The sequence below is a fragment of the Cetorhinus maximus genome, chromosome 5 (assembly GCF_964194155.1).
Source record: "Cetorhinus maximus chromosome 5, sCetMax3.hap1.1, whole genome shotgun sequence".
Classification (NCBI taxonomy): Eukaryota; Metazoa; Chordata; class Chondrichthyes; order Lamniformes; family Cetorhinidae; genus Cetorhinus; species Cetorhinus maximus.
This window is the reverse complement of record NC_135883.1, coordinates 5640413-5656638: the sequence shown is the minus strand read 5'-3', so window position 1 is coordinate 5656638 and position 16226 is coordinate 5640413. Positions and strand designations below refer to the sequence as shown.

Below are 16226 nucleotides of genomic sequence, written 5' to 3'. Positions count from 1 at the left end.
GCCCATCTCCTGCGCATCCGCCCTCACACCTTCCTCTCCCTCCCAGAACCGTGATAGGGTCCCCCTTGTCCTCACTTATCACCTCACCAGCCTCCGCATTCAAAGGATCATCCTCCGCCATTTCCGCCAACTCCAGCATGATGCCACCACCAAACACATCTTCCTTTCACCTCCCCTGGCAGTATTCCGCAGGGATCGTTCCCTCTGGGACACCCTGGTCCATTCCTCCATCACCCCCTACACCTCAACCCCCTCCCACGGCACCTTCCCATGCAACCGCAGAAGGTGCAACACCTGCCCCTTTACTTCCCCTCTCCTCACCGTCCAAGGGCCCAAACACTCCTTTCAAATGAAGCAGCATTTCACTTGCACTTCCCTCAATTTAGTCTACTGCATTCGCTGCTCCCAATGCAGTTTCCTCTACATTGGAGAGACCAGACGTAGACTGGGTTACCGCTTTGCGGAACACCTTCAGTCTGTCCGCAAGCATGACCCAGACCTCCCTGTCGCTTGCCATTTCAACATTCCACCCTGCTCTCTTGCCCACATGTCCGTCCTTGGCTTGCTGCATTGTTCCAGTGAAACTCAACGCAAACTGGAGGAACAGCACCTCATCTTCCGACTAGGCACTTAACAGCCTTCCGGACTGAATACTGAGTTCAACAATTTTAGATCTCTCCTCCATCCCCACCCCCTTTCCGATCCCCCTTTTTTCCAATAATTTATATAGATTTTTCTTTTCCCACCTATTTCCATTATTTTTAAATGTATTTCCATCCATTGTTTTATCTTTGCCTTTTAGCCTATTTCGATCCCTTCCCCCCACCCCACCCCCACTAGGGCTATCTGTACCTTTATTATCACATGCCTTAGATAATATCACCAACTTCAACACCTCTTTGTCCTTTTGTCTATGACATCTTTTGGTTATCTCCACCTATCACTGGCCCTCTATCCAGCTCTACTTGTCCCACCCCCTCCTTAAACCAGCTTATATTTCACCTCTTTTCTATTTTTCCTTAGTTCTGTTGAAGAGTCATATGGACTCGAAACGTTAACTGTGTTCCTCTCCGCAGGTGCTGTCAGACCTGCTGAGTTTTTCCAGGTACTTTTGTTTTTGTTTTGGATTTCCAGCATCCGCAGTTTTTTGCTTTTAACTAATATTTACCTGATGGTATCAATCAATTTAGATGTCAGAGGCTGGGTGATTGCAACAACACAAACGGACATGTTTTGCCCGAGGAATTTAATACATAAAACAGACTGTTCTCTAAAATAGGGACAGCAATGTTGACTCAGCTATAAAAGCAACATTGAAGAAAACTTGAAACAAAGGACCAGCTAAAAAAAGAAATCAGCTGATAAATACTGGGCCGAATTTATTCCTGTAAAACATAACCAAAGAACTGAATTTCAATTCTAGAACCTGATCGTATATTGCAACAGAGCTAGGTAATAACAGATATCACAGCACCTGTGGAAGCAAACGTCCTATTCATTAATATCAGTAAGAATTATCTCCATATCGTGTCTATAGATTTGTTATATCACAGCTAATTTTGCTTACCTAAAAATCCCTTTGAAACCATCTCCTTTAATAGTTCAGCATTCCCACCAGCCATTCGAGCGCCAAAAGCTTTTCCCAAATCTTCTGCGACATGCGCTGCGACATCAATACCAACTTCATCAATCAGCGTGGCAGTGCCCACAGGAAACCCAAAGCCAGTTGTAACTTCATCTAGTTTCTTTGGATCGGCATGTTCCTGGGAATGCAAGTTACTGGCATCTTAGTTTCAAGTTGCAATAATCAAAAGCCCATTGCCCTCACAAACTTCATCCTAAAAATTACCACTCCTCAAAAGATTATTTAGAGGAAATGTCAATTTAGTTCATACAATATCTGCTTTATTCTATTATGAAAAGTATAGCTAGGAAATTTTAATGAGGTAAGAAATTAGGCCCTCCTACTTTAGTTCAAAATATATAGGCTATGGTAAGAGTAACACAGCGAACCTAGCTAAAAAGAGCCCTCGAGAAAAAATGTCAAAAACGAATACTCAGGTAGAACCTTGATTTCTTTGTCCCACAAAATGCCATTGCTTTAATATTAAAGCATTGTGCACTGGACATCTATGGGCCAATACATGATACTACCATACATAAAATTAAGCTACTGTGTTTAGAGCATTAGAAGTTACTCTGACATCCAAACACAGTTATTCACTTGCAGCTACAAGTCTCAGTTTAAAAGACATGAAAACATTTCGGTGTGGAAAGAAAGTCAATGAATTGGACATTAAATTCATAAACTTTTACTTCAGTATTACACACTACTAGTCTTAAAAAATATGAATTTGGGTAAAAACTGGTAACTACAAAATAAATTTGCTTTAAGGGTAAGCTGCTTTGGATGTGTATTCTAAATCTGAGACTGCTTTTGCAGCAGGACGTCAATTTAGGCTTTGCATACATTTCCCATTATGCTTAATACTCCATGAATAATTATAATAAGCTTGAGAAATTTAATAAATCAATGTAAAATATCACACTCAGCTCAATGAGAGCAAATAATTCTTCTCAAATTCCCATCCCTACTTTCCTGGGGGGCAGGTGAATCATGCTAGCATGTGAGTCAGTGCCAGTTGCTCTAATGAATCTTGTTTTGATGGTCATTGTACAGATGGCAGCATCTGTAAGCTTATTATTGGGACACAGCACAGACAAGCTTGAATACCAGACATATTCTGACAATAGGGATCACTGAAGAATGATCAAGAACATGTGTTAGGACAAACTCTGGAATGCTGGATGAGTTTTCTAAACCTACACAGTCAGAGTGAGGGCAATAGAATAGAAGAAATAAATCATGGCTGCTAAGGCCATGCTAAGGGATTTACTGGTGGGCACTCAACATAGTTAAATGCTCAATGATGAACAATTTTTATGTTGGTTTCATTTCATTTCTGATCAAATACAAAATGTCCCTCTGGTACAATTCCTACTTTGGCAAATTATAGCCATTAGAATTTTTATAATAATTAATTCATACTATTGTCCTTAGTAAGTTATCATGATTGAATGGAAATAATTTTCTTCTGCAGTGTGAATTTACAAGGACTACAACAGAAACACTTCACACTTTTAAGACAATGCTGCATTTTGTTAGTAATTGTTTTAAAAACTTCTCATTATGTATGTATGTTTATAAAAAGCTAAACTTACATACTATTTTTCAATAAAATGTTAGGAAAAGGTTCACGGAAAGCAGCATTTTTAATTCAACCCAAAACAATCGCAACAAACCTGCAAGATTCTGAGTGCTTCTGCCAATGTAGGTGCAAGGCATCTTGTGGTATAAAAACCAGGGCCATCCTAAAGAAAATAAAGTCATCTTTTTAATCCAACATTTTATAATCAAAAGGCTCGCGTCCACACACAAAAGCAAATACTTGAAATAAATTCTTCCGACAGGCGTCTAACCGGAACGTATTCTTCAGAAGAGTCTTTAAACTCAGGTTTACCTGTCGGGTGAGATTGGCACTGCATTTTGTTTTTTAAAGATCCAACTGCACAATGCTAAGTGGAGTAAAAGATTTTCCTCATGTCTCAGCTAACGGTTCCCTCAACCACCATTACCAAAAAAAAAGTGATTTATCATTTTTCTTTATTGCTGTATTGAGTGCTTTTTGTGTCCAGTAAAGGTTACTAAGTTGGCCTACATAACAGAAATTGCATTTCAAATTAAGTCTTTGTGTATAAAGATCATTTTGTTCTCATGGAAGAGATAAGAAGGCATTACATGAAATTTAGTTTGTCTTTTTACTTCAGTCATTGTGATGGTCCCTTTAAGAACTTGGTTTCTCTAGGAGCTGATTGCTGGTAAAGCACCTGGCTTCCAGTGAATGACCAAGTGACTAAGGTGCCTGGGAGATAAACAATAGAATAGTAAGGTCAAGAAGATGTTATTATAAGGGTGAGTAGATTGTGCGTGTGGTTATAGTCTTAAGCAGGGTTTTTAGCTTTTATTTTTAGAAGTATATGGCAGAGCAAGGAGCATCTCTTTTCAGCAGAGTCAATTTTCAGGAGAGAGTGAGAGAGACAGAAGGGCAGGATACAAGACTCCAGGCTTAAAGAACATTAGATCCAAGAGAGTTCTGACCAAGGTGGCTACACTTAAGGTCAAAATCCTAGAACTTCTTACCTATTCGCACTGCGGGAGTACTTTCATCACAGACTGCAGCATATCAGGGAGGTGGTTCAAGAGCAATTGGGGATGGGTGATGCCCACATCCCATGAATAAATAAAAAAATCCACAGTATGCTACACGATTAGATGCAAATCATATAAAACTGTGCTTTTCCTTCACCCTCATTTTGGTTTGTCTAGTGAGATTAGCAGAAAGTTTCTAAAAGGGTAACACGTACAATGATTAATTTATTTTGATTATGATAGATTACATCTAAAATACTTAAGATTTTTAACTTTGTCAACTCCCAACCTAAGGGTCCAAATAAAATCTCAATCTATCAACTGATCAGTGATATTTAAGCAACTGTTAAACCTGCATTAATCCATATTTCTCTCAATTTAAATAGAGCAAAGCAATCAAATTTGAAAAAAAAATTAATAGACAAAATCATGTGATCCTACATTTTGAATCTTTATTGATGCAGGCATGGCTGGCTCCAAAATGCTGTCAGCACGAAGCAAACAGTATTCATAATAATAGCATTCATGGTTAGGTGAATTGCAATCTTTTTTAAAAAAAGTTTGATAACCCAATCTAATCAACATTTGCACCTTCAACACATGGATGATCAATGAAGCCTGAGCACAGTCAGACACAAGCTACCATTTTTGATAGAGAATGGGCATGTCATCTAGGGGACAAAAATGCAAGCTGAAGATAGACAAAGGAATGAAGCACTACTGAACTGAATAGGAATGCAAAGACAACAGTGTCCTCCATCCCAGACTGCAAACTATAACTGTGCCAAAGGTGGCTACACACCCACTACATCTAGTGGCAGATCAAAGGTCTGGTGTTCATGTTGACACACTGCTGACTGCAAATGCAGTTCATTGTGTGGTGTAAACAGATATCATACAAGGCCTTTAACATTACAACAGAAACACACAAGGAACCTAACTTTTTGTCCACTTACATATAGTAAAGCGCAACTATTATCCACGTACTGCTTTAAGTTCACAAAATGCTTTCAGTTTACTTAATGAATATAATGGCCCATAATTTGTTGTTAATATATCAGCAAATGTAACAGCGCTCTCCTTCATTTATGTGAAAATGCAACAGCAACTTCTGGCAAAGGCAGATGTGCCATTAAAACACAAATTCAAAAGTTTCTGTCCATGATGGACTGCTCCATCATTTGTTTCACAAAAATGGTATCGCGCTGTCTGGTTCAACTTTAATGGAATGAATGGCGTCAAGTTGCTGTATTTGCGCAGTACATATGAACTAGGTTTGCTCTAGAAAGTTAGAGTTGGTCTCAAGTGATGCTGTTTTGGAGCCATTTAAGGTTTTTTGCACATATTTAATTGAGTCTGGTTTAGCTATAAGAAATTCTTTCAATGATGTGCTAATTATTGCCAACAAACCACTCTGGCACTGAAAGTTAACTGCTACAAGTATTTAGTCTCATTCCTTCAACTTTTACCTGTTGGATATTTTAAAAAAAATGTAATTTAAAAAAAATGTTCCTTTGTTTCTTTTCCCCCCTCTTTCTCTTAATTCAATCTTTCTTTCATTCTCTATTTCTATACCTGACTTGGCATTCAATTCATCCATTCTGATTTACACTTCCTTCCCAGTCCTTGTATTGTTCATTTCACAGTCCTTCAATCAAGCTCCAGATGTCCTATTTCCTTCACTGCATCATTATTAGCTTACAGTTTCAGCAACTTGCTCCCCAAAAATTATAAAACCCTACAAGGGCAAATCTAACTAATCACAAATGCCATTCGATTCACGTGTACGCATTATGGATCAATATTGTTCTTTTGGTCTAAAGTATTACACGGCTTTTACAAAGTTGAAGGGATCATATTTTTCACCTTTAAGTAACCAAAGCTACAAATTGACGCCCAGATTATTTTGAAACAATTCTCCAAATGTGCTAACTTCCAAATTCTTGTGACAATATTATACTCATTTGCTTGTCAACCATATGTTGAACAGAGCCACAGCTGTGATTGTGATTTTAGATATGTCTGAATTGATAAAGTTCAATTAAAGTAGATTGATACATCAAACTTCACTACAGATTAATAATTAATGGGATCTTCTCCTCTCCATTAGGATTTTGGATTACTTTGCAGTAAAAATTATTCAGTACTACACTTCTAGTTACAAAATATTTTGTCATTCCAATCCAAAGCACTAGTAAAAAAATAAAAGCAATCAGCTCCATTATAGCACTTCTCAAAAGTTATGCTCAATATCACTATAAATGTATGCGACAGAAAACAGTTCAATATTGCAAGGCACAAGATGTAAAAATGCCATATTGCTTTGCAAATCTACAAATGTGCACTTAAACAATGACTAATAATACAATCCTGCAACATATTCTACATAAAATATATTGAGTGGAAACCCTTTAATCCAAGTTTCAGTCGTTATCTTGCCAGATTCACATTAGATCTAAAACTAAATTACTTTAACCCTGCAGCAAGGATCATGTCAATGGAAACTGAAGTTGAAAGGTTTTAGATCTTTGTTACCAGCAGTTAGCTAATTCACAAGACACTTGCATGGCATAAGCAAAAGACCAATTACGGAAAAAAGGTGAAACTCTCGCCATGGGAGTAAGCAAGGTAGAATATATAATTTTGTGCCTAATGTTATAAATCCTGCTTCTCCCCCTCCCATCCCCATGTAACAACTGTCTGTTAGCTATGTGCAGAATACATAATGCTAGCATAGTCATTGCTCAACTATTATAAACTGAACTTACTAAAGATTTAAACACTACCCACCCATTAAACTGAGGAGTGATGACAGGAGGCCCATGAATACGGGTACAAAATGCAATAGTGTGGTGGCTGAGCAGAAAAGGACTATAATAAGAAAAATTATATCCATGGGTGAAAAGCAAATTTATAAAATGTGCTCTCCACCCATTATAACAGGTCGGGGAGGAAACAAGACAGTGAGAGGTTGTCTTATTTTCAAAATCAGTATCATAACTTTAAAAAAAGAGCCTCATGGGGCTAATTTGTGCTTTAAAGAAAAAGTCCAGCTTGACAGATTTATTCACATATAGAATAATTTTATACACGTTTGAGAATAAGCTATAGTTTAAGGCCATAGAAGTTAAGTGCAGGTCAAATGAAATACAAAAAGGTTACAAGTAAATTACCTTTACTACAATGATGACTTTTCCTTGCTTAAGGCCAACTGCTACAGCAGCCGCAGTTGTCTCTTTGGAGGTTTTATCTGTGGTGATGATTTCCAACAACTGCATCTTGTCCACAGGTGAGAAATAGTGCATTCCAATTACCTAGACATCAGAGTATAAAGGGAAAATCATAATGGGCTTTAAGCAGTAATCCTGAAGGACACATTAACCTCAAAATATAGTAAATATTCCATCAATTGATATTTTTCCAGAGATCTATAAATATTGGAGAAGTATCAGTTATTTGGCAAATGTAATTCCAACATTCAAAAATATGACAACACAAGTCTGATCATTACAGATCAGTTAGCTTAGTATCCATTAAGTAGAAATGTTTGAGAACATTCTGTTGGATAGCAAAAATGAACATTTTGAACAGCACTGGTATCATTGAGAGTAATCAGCATGGTTTTAACACTGAATAATGTTTCAAATTGCTACCAGAATTCTTTGGTGAGGTAGTTAATGCCATAGGTGGCCTATTCTAGTATTGGTAGTTTGCTTGGATTTTGAAAAGGTGTTCAACAAAGTTCAAAGTCAGTTCGTAAACCATTGAGGAAATATAACAATTATTCCATGGACATTGAAATTCCAAGTTGCCTAACATGAATAGCTTTGTCATCATTTATTAATAAAACAATGCTGACTCCTCCTTACCAGTGCTATTCTAAATGCTCATTTTTACTATCCAGCCAATTAAGCAACTGTTTCTATTAGTTGAAACAACAAGAAGAAGCCATAGATACTAGATTAAATGCTAGAGATTTAAATTAGAGAATGGGAGAAATTTCTTCACAGGGTTGAAGCTGTAGAATTCGTTTCTAGTGTTATTGGTGGAGACTGAAACTATGTCAACATTCTAAATTAGATTGGATAGTTGGGCTAAGGAAAAGAGATTGAAGGAATATGGGAACTGGATGGACAAATAAACTATTTGCTTGCATGGATAATAAATGCCTATATGGACTCGCTGGTAGAATGTGCTGTGTTGTAACTTTCATCTTCTTGAGTTCTCGGTCTGAAGGCGAACCACAGCAAAGTGCAGTGATTTTTACTACAGGTAGGGTGAGGAGGCAGGCCCCCAAAGTCTACCTCAGCTGGGATGGGGATCGAACCCTGCGCCACTGGTGCTAATTTGATCCACATGCTAGCTGTCTAGCCAATTAATCCCCAACTTTTACAACAGGCAACAGTAAATCTTAACATGAAAAACTTCACTGACAGAGGCTAAAAATGGAAAGATTTGGGAGTTATCATGGATCATACTCTTGGAAACCTCTGAAGGTCAGTGAGAGATAATTATGTTAGGTACTTAAATGCATCAGAGGGCACTGGACTACAAAAGAGAACAACTTACTCTGATGGAACAGATCTATAGTGAGGCCAGTTCTGGAGTAAGGTGTGTACTTTAAGTCGCTACCTCAAAATGGATATAGCTGCATTGCAATTTAGCATGTTTTCATTTTCAAATGCCTTCAATTTACAACATTATTTTTGCAATTTTAACTTTCTAAAATATACAGCACTCAGTTTAAAAAATTTGACAAATATAGTTGCTCAAAAACTACTCCACTGGATTTCAAATGTTTAATGGGATAATTTATTACATTGCTAATTTAAAGGTTTCTAAATTCCAATTCCTGTGAAGAAGGAATTCATAATTTCCAAATTTGGGGTTATACTTTGCATTTTGTTGTTGTCTTGAACTTTTGATGCCTTGGTTGATGGTTGGCTGGTTATGTTGTTAAAGATATACAGGTGATGGGCATTTTTTGATTAAGGACTGAGGGCACATATAAAGTGACTTGTGCTGGAGTGCATCATCAGCCCCAGAAACAACACTTTAAAGGAAACATCTATTTAAAGATTTGCCTTTTGTTACAGTGCCCCCTTAAGGTGTTGTCACTTTGTTAATTTGTCTATTTTTGGACTAAAGAGTGTCAGCTTGGACAATGGGGTGGCGGTTTTGAGGCAGAGATCTGTAATGCTGCAACCTGTGAATAAACTCACTAACAAGGAAAAGATCTGTGTCTTGCTTCGTACTTCACTATCTGGCTCAGATCCATTTAACTTTAAGTCTGTTCACGAATATTTGGAGAAAGTACCAGCCAAGTATTCACAACTTACCTTCTCTGGTCTCTTACTGACAGCAGCAATTTTAGAAATTGGAAGAGCTGATGTGTTGCTAGCAAATATACAATGAGGAGCTACAACCTGTGAGGGAATAAAAATTACAGTACTGAATTTTAAAAAAAACTTAGCCATCAATAATCTACAATACTTGTATCCAAAAAGAAAAGTATAAGTTTATAGGCAAGCATATTGAAAGTATTAGGCACCTTTACAGAGCAGGTCAGTGTTCTACAGATGAGGAAGATACATCATAGAGGGCAGTGGAAAACAGGTTCTGCTACTCTTTGTAAATTTCTACTTGCCAACTACCAGGTAGAAAGCAGGGGAGAGATCCTAAACTAAGTTGGCATGGGAAACTCAGCCGATCTTAAAAGGTATAACGAAGCAACTGGCTGGCTGCTGTCCAGCAAAGATCAAATGGCATTGAGGCACTCAAGTAAATCACAAGATGGGGTTACAGTGTGTTTTGCAGGTGTGAAGGAAAGGGGGGGGGTGGGGTCAACAGAGGACTATATTTGCCTTCAGTAGCATGGAGAAGCATTCCTATTCCTTCTGGTGCCATGGCAATAAATTTTCTACTTATTCCATTGTGGGGGTGGGGGGAGGGGGGGAATCCTGCTTCTGCTATGGCAGGTTTTATTGGTTGGAGCATACACAACAGACACAATGGAGTTAAAATTCCCTCAGGGTGTTTTCTGCACATAGATCCCCAAGTTTCATTAACTTATGTAGCATCGACCCAGGTCAGAGGGACAGTTCAACTGTCCAGTGTTAAAGCAGCTTCAGAGGTGTCTCCAAGCAGCAAAACAAGTTTTAACTCCCATTCTGCCAGGTTTTCGTTAAGCAGGGAGATTTAAACGTTAGCCTAATAGGTCAAAACTTCAAATGTCAGACTCCAAATCGAGAAAACTCTTCCTCAACTACAATACATAATTATTGAGCAATACACAAGATTTGATTTAATATACTTTGATTAAAAAAAAAACTTACAGCTTCGACTTCCTTCAGAACAGCGTGTTTGATTTTCATATCTTCAAAAACTGCTTCAATTACCATGTCTGCCTTTTCAAATCCTTTGTAGTCTAACTGACCAATCAGGTTTGACTGGATTCTATCACGCTCAAATGATGTTAAATTCTTTCTCTTTACCTTATCATTCAGTCTGTTAGGATTCCAAAGAGACATTATTATAGTACAGTTTTAACCTATCAACGCTCACAATGATAGAAAACATGCTACATTAAGCATTTCTGCACCAATAAATGAATGAACGCTTGCATTATTCAAAATAATCTAAAAAATATTGTCATTCCATATAATTTAACAAATCAATGTTACAACATTATAGAATAACAGAAAACAGTTTTTCTAGATTACATAAGCACCAAGATTGAACAATAATCATCTAACATTCCAATATCGGAATTCAAAAGACATTCAGTAAAATCACCAAATAAATGTCTCACTCAATAGGTTACCTACCCTTTATAGACTTGTTGTTGACCTCTTTCAAGGCCTTCCAATGTAGTGTCTTTTAAGACAGCTAGAATACCTTTGTCTATTGTGACCTGTGCAACACCAGCTCCCATTAGACCAGCACCCAAAATGGCAATTTTCCTGAAGAAAATAGTAAATTGTAATACATAAATAACACATGATATTGAAATTATAAATAAAAAGAATCTGTTATTTATCTATCTTAGCGGCTTGGAAAACACATGGTGGTTGTAGTACTTCTATGGTAGGTACACACTAAACTTGTCAGAAAAAGTTAGGATTCCAGTGTAGGTAAATTTTAACGCCATTTTAAGTTTTAATTACTGTGAGACAACATCTCTGACAGGGCAAAAATGTGCAGTATCATTTCTTCAGGTTTTAATTATTGTTGGAATAATTTATTTTTACTTTTTCTTTGTCTCTTTTTTTCTCTCTCTGGGTCCCATCTTTCTTTCCCTCTCTATTTTGCTTTCTGCACATGATTTTACATTGAATTAAATATCCCGAACTGACACTTCTTAATTCAAATGCTGCATGGCTCAGTAATGATTTTCCAATCTGACTGGTTAAGCAGATACCGTTGCTTACCATCTTCACATAGGTTCAAGGTTCCCTATAGAAGATTTTGTCTTGAATTGGCTTTCCAGTTTAAAAGCCTATGGCTAAGTATAAAGAGTGCTGAACAGCTGTTTAAGCTCGCCTGTTGCAAAATCTGGGCCTTTGTTTAAATTTGGATGGCACTTCAGAGATCAAAGGTGTAGCTCAATGCCGTTGGATCATATAGGATAAACAAAACCCTATCACTACTGCTCTGAATTCAAAATTAACAATCCATGATTAATCATGGTCACTAATTGTTAATGATGCAGAGGAACTAAGTATATATAGGAAGTAAAAAACAGACTGAATTTTAAGAAGCTTCCAAGAAGGTGCATTACATGCCAAATAAGGAGCTCTGAGAATGGTGAGTTATCAAAAATTTGGACAATTCAGTATGTGACACGAATATAGAGCAACTATGGAAATAGCACCTAGCCTCAAGAGGCACACACCACACAGTGAATTAAAAAATTAATCCCCATCACTTAAACTGTTCACCCTCCACTTTCCCTTATCTTTGCAGGCAACGTACCAACTATGACCAAACACACGAATTACGATGTTTGCAAGCATTGGCCACTGATAGTTGCGTAAATGGAAGACAGAAAGAGTGGTATCCTCCATTTAAAACCAATATCAGCCAATGAGGTTTTTGTTTGGTTCTTTGTGAAAATTTTGAAAACAGAAATATATTTCTCAGATAAATCAGGACAACTGCAATCAGGCCTTAATCCCTAGAGGACTGAAAATAAGCCATACTGGCAAGACTGAAACCAAAGTCACAGCTGGAGCGGGGAGTGCACGGGTGGTGGAGAGATGGAGGGTATATTATTGTATCATTGCATAAAATCTAATTCAAGAGCTGCCTACAGAAGAGACACGTTATAAAAGGTAATTAAAGAAACTATTCACTACAAGGTTTACCCCTGGTTAAACAAATAGAAATTGACCAGAACACCAGGTAGCTGACATGATCTAACATTTCTATACAGAGCAGTGTAATTTGGCACTACTCTGATCAAGCCAACAATCTTATTTTCAAATAAAACACTCCGATAATGGTTTTTCAAATAGCTGCATTTTTCAGACCATAATTGAGCTATCAACTGAAGTCAATTATCTTTAAAATTAAAAACCAAGGTCTCAGGTTAAAGCAATATTAGTGTTTTAACAATGATATTGCATGACAAAAATCACACAGGAACAGGAAACCTTTGAACATTCATGGCCAGATTTAGAAAGAAAACACCAGAAATCCATTTTGTTAAAGAAATGTACATACTCAATTTCCTTCTGTGGTTTTCCAAACTTGTTCTTCTTGCATGCTACTTGACCATGATAAAGTCCAATCAGTGCTTTTGATTCATTTGTCATCGCCAGTTCTCCAAATTTCTAGTCAAGAAATGAAAGAAATTTCCCAGGGTCCAGAACTTAATGGTATTATCAAGAAGGTCTGTTGCAAATTGTTAACAACTTCAACAGTACATATGAAAAAGGCATAATTAGTTGAGGGAATAAAATATGATTCTGAAGTTAGGTATCAAGTTTCTGTAATATTGCAACTAAGACGGTCAAAATGAGCCAAAATGGTTTGTTACAAGTAAGCTGCATGTCACCCCTGATAATGTTTAGTTCCCTTGTAGCACAACTGCTACAGTCACTGAGTTAAAACTAAATATTATGGTTATGCTATGAAACCACTTAAATTAAGTCATAAACTTCAATTGAGGAATAAAACTTTAACTTGTATTCACTTGAAAAACCTACTACTGAATTGATGCAATATCTAACACATTGCTACAAGGTAAAATGTGAGTGGCAATGACAATGGAGCAATGGGAAGAGATGCAATAAGAGGGAGAATTTTTGTCAAACCTTAGAGACTGAAGTTGAAGGCCCAAGTTTTGGTCAGGATAAAGAGATATTTGGCATTGAGTGACCTGGCATTCTTTTTTAAACTAATCTTTAATTTTTATAACACTTTTACAGCACTTTTCAATGCATCTTACAGCTACTTTCTTGGCATAATTTGATTCTAATCTCATTAGCTTTTCCCAGAATCTCATGATTTTATATGTTTAATACATTTACCTTACCTGTGATTCAATTAGGTAACCAGCATCTGATCCCTGCTCTAATCCAGTTTTCACAACCTTAAATGAAGTAACATGTTAAATCACTAATTTGAATTTCACACCATTTTACTTATCTAAGCTTAATTAACCTCAAGAAATATGGTTCTAAACTTACCTCAATGATCTTCAGTGGGGCAGGATAGAGTCCCTTGGTCTGTGCCATCACCTTTTTGCCTACCATTTTGTACACTTGTTCCCTGATTATAGGGAATTTCAAAGCCCATGACTGCACCCCTGCAATAATAATTAAAGTTTAGAAAATAAAAAAATCCCTTTTGCTATTCGGTATACAAAGTTTCATGACATTCTGTAATTTGCATTTGTGCAGTGCTTTAAACATATAGCACAAAGTGCTTTAGAAAGAATAAACCAAGCAATTGTAGGATTTAAAGAATAAACCAAAAGCATGTCTGAAAAGATGGGTTGAGGAGGATGTTAAAAGGGGGAAGCAAAGAAGTAAAGGCGAAATTTAGGGAGAGAGTTTGAAGAGGTTGGACTTAGATGCTGAAAACTCTGCCATCACATAAACAATGTCTACAAAGGGGTGTGGGGTGAGATTATTGCAGAAGAGCCCAGCTTTAAACACTGTAGGATACAGGCCAAGACAGGGCTTCTCAAACTGGGGGTCATGAGACGAGATTGTGGGGTCAGGAGCTCTGCAGCACCAATGACTGCTGTGGAGCTCCAACTGAATGTTAACAGTTGCGGGGTCCATTTAAGTACTTGCTTTTTAAAAATAAATGATGGGCGTGTCCTAACTGGCCGATGCTTGAGGCCTGATTCCTGCTGCAAGAAACCCACTAAAAAGGCAAATCTTTAAAAATATGTAAAGATTAAAAACTTTGCCATCCGCTCCCCTACTCTGCTCTCTCAGGCCTGAGGGGTCACGGCAATTTTGAAACCTCCATAAGACATTGGAGCAGAAGCAGGCCATTCGGCCCATCGAGTCTGCTCTGCCATTCAATGAGATCTTGGTTGATCTGATAATCCTCAACCCCACTTTCCTGCCTTTTCCCCATAACCCTTGATTTCCTTACTGATTAAAAATCTATCTCAGCCTTGAACATACTTAACGACCCAGCCTCCACAGACCTCTGTGGTATAGAATTCCACAGATTCACTACCCTCTGTGAGAAGAAATTTCTCCTCATCTCTGTCTTAAATGGGTGTCCCCTTACTCATGAGATTATGCCCTCTGGTCCTAGACTCTCCCACAAGGGGAAACAACCTCTCAGCATCTACCCTGTCAAGCCCCCTAAGAATCTTATATGTTTCAATAAGTTCGCCTCTCGTTCTTCTAAACTCCAATGAGTACAGGCACAACCTAATCAACCTCGCTGCATAAGAAAATCCCTCCATATCCTGGTTCAACCTAGTGAACTTTCTCTGGACTGCCTCCAATGCCAGTATATCTTTCCTTAAACAAGGTGACCAAAACTGTTCACAGTATTCTAAGTGTGGTCTAACTAGTGCATTTAACTCCTTGACTTTATTTACTCTATGCCAGTTTGCCCGTGGCTCAGTTAGCAATCCCGAGATTATTACCTTGGAGGTTCCGCTTTTTAATTTAGCTCCTAACTGTTCAAATTCTTTCAGCAGAACCTCTTTTCTAGTCCTATCAATGTCACTGGTACCAACGTGGATGGCAACAAGTGGATCCCTCCCCTTCCACTCCAAGCTCCTCTCCAGCTCTGAGATGTCCTTAACCCTGGCACCGGGCAGCCTTCGGGACTCACGCTCACTGCTGCAGAGAACAATATCTATCCCCATAATTATACTGTTCCCTACCACTACTATGTTCCTATTTCCTCCCCCCACCTGAATGGCTCCCTGTACCATGGTGTCATGGTCAGTTCGCTCACCCTCCCGCAGTCCCTGCTCTCGTTCACACAGCTTGCAAAAACCTCATAATTGTTGGACAATTGCAGGGGCCAAGGCACCTTGAACGCTACACCCCGAGTCCCCATACCTGCTTCACCTGCAGTCACACCCTCCTGTCCCTAATCACAGACCAAATTTGAATTACCTAATCTGTGGGGTGTGACCGCCTCTGGCAGCAAAGTGGGGATCTCAATGGGAAAACATTGGGAAGCACTGGACTAGGGCATAGGTCTGAAGGAGACTGTAAAAGGTCATGTGGTGCAAAGTTTTGGAGAGACCTTTAGGTATGAAACTAGGATTTGAATCGACAATAATAATACTTGGTTTTTTGATTGGTAAGTTTAAGGGGACTCATGTTGATGGATGGTGCCTGGCGCATGCAGAGGTACACGGAGCACTGGAGTGCACGATGAATGTACGACTGCCAACGGTTGGTGGTGGAGGTGGTGATTGGTGTTCACGGAGAATAAAAACAGAGAGGTCAGGGGAGCCCCACAACAAAGTTACCCTTGCTGAAGTGATTGTTTCCAAGAGGGATGGGATAGCAAGAATTGGATG

The 16226-nt window shown here is 38.2% G+C and overlaps 1 protein-coding gene across 1 annotated transcript in view; it reads right to left on the bottom strand.

Moving 5' to 3' along the window:
* Positions 1 to 16226, bottom strand: part of LOC144680468 (trifunctional enzyme subunit alpha, mitochondrial-like) — a 59268-nt gene that overhangs the window by 6821 nt on the left and 36221 nt on the right. Inside the window, exons 9-17 of the mRNA XM_078541442.1 lie at positions 13903 to 14021; positions 13749 to 13805; positions 12935 to 13044; positions 11038 to 11172; positions 10546 to 10717; positions 9550 to 9636; positions 7384 to 7524; positions 3304 to 3372; positions 1568 to 1763 (exon numbers count right to left, since the gene is read on the bottom strand). Of these exons, the coding sequence (XP_078397568.1) occupies positions 1568 to 1763; positions 3304 to 3372; positions 7384 to 7524; positions 9550 to 9636; positions 10546 to 10717; positions 11038 to 11172; positions 12935 to 13044; positions 13749 to 13805; positions 13903 to 14021 (1086 nt within the window). The remainder of the gene's footprint in view (positions 1 to 1567; positions 1764 to 3303; positions 3373 to 7383; positions 7525 to 9549; positions 9637 to 10545; positions 10718 to 11037; positions 11173 to 12934; positions 13045 to 13748; positions 13806 to 13902; positions 14022 to 16226) is intronic.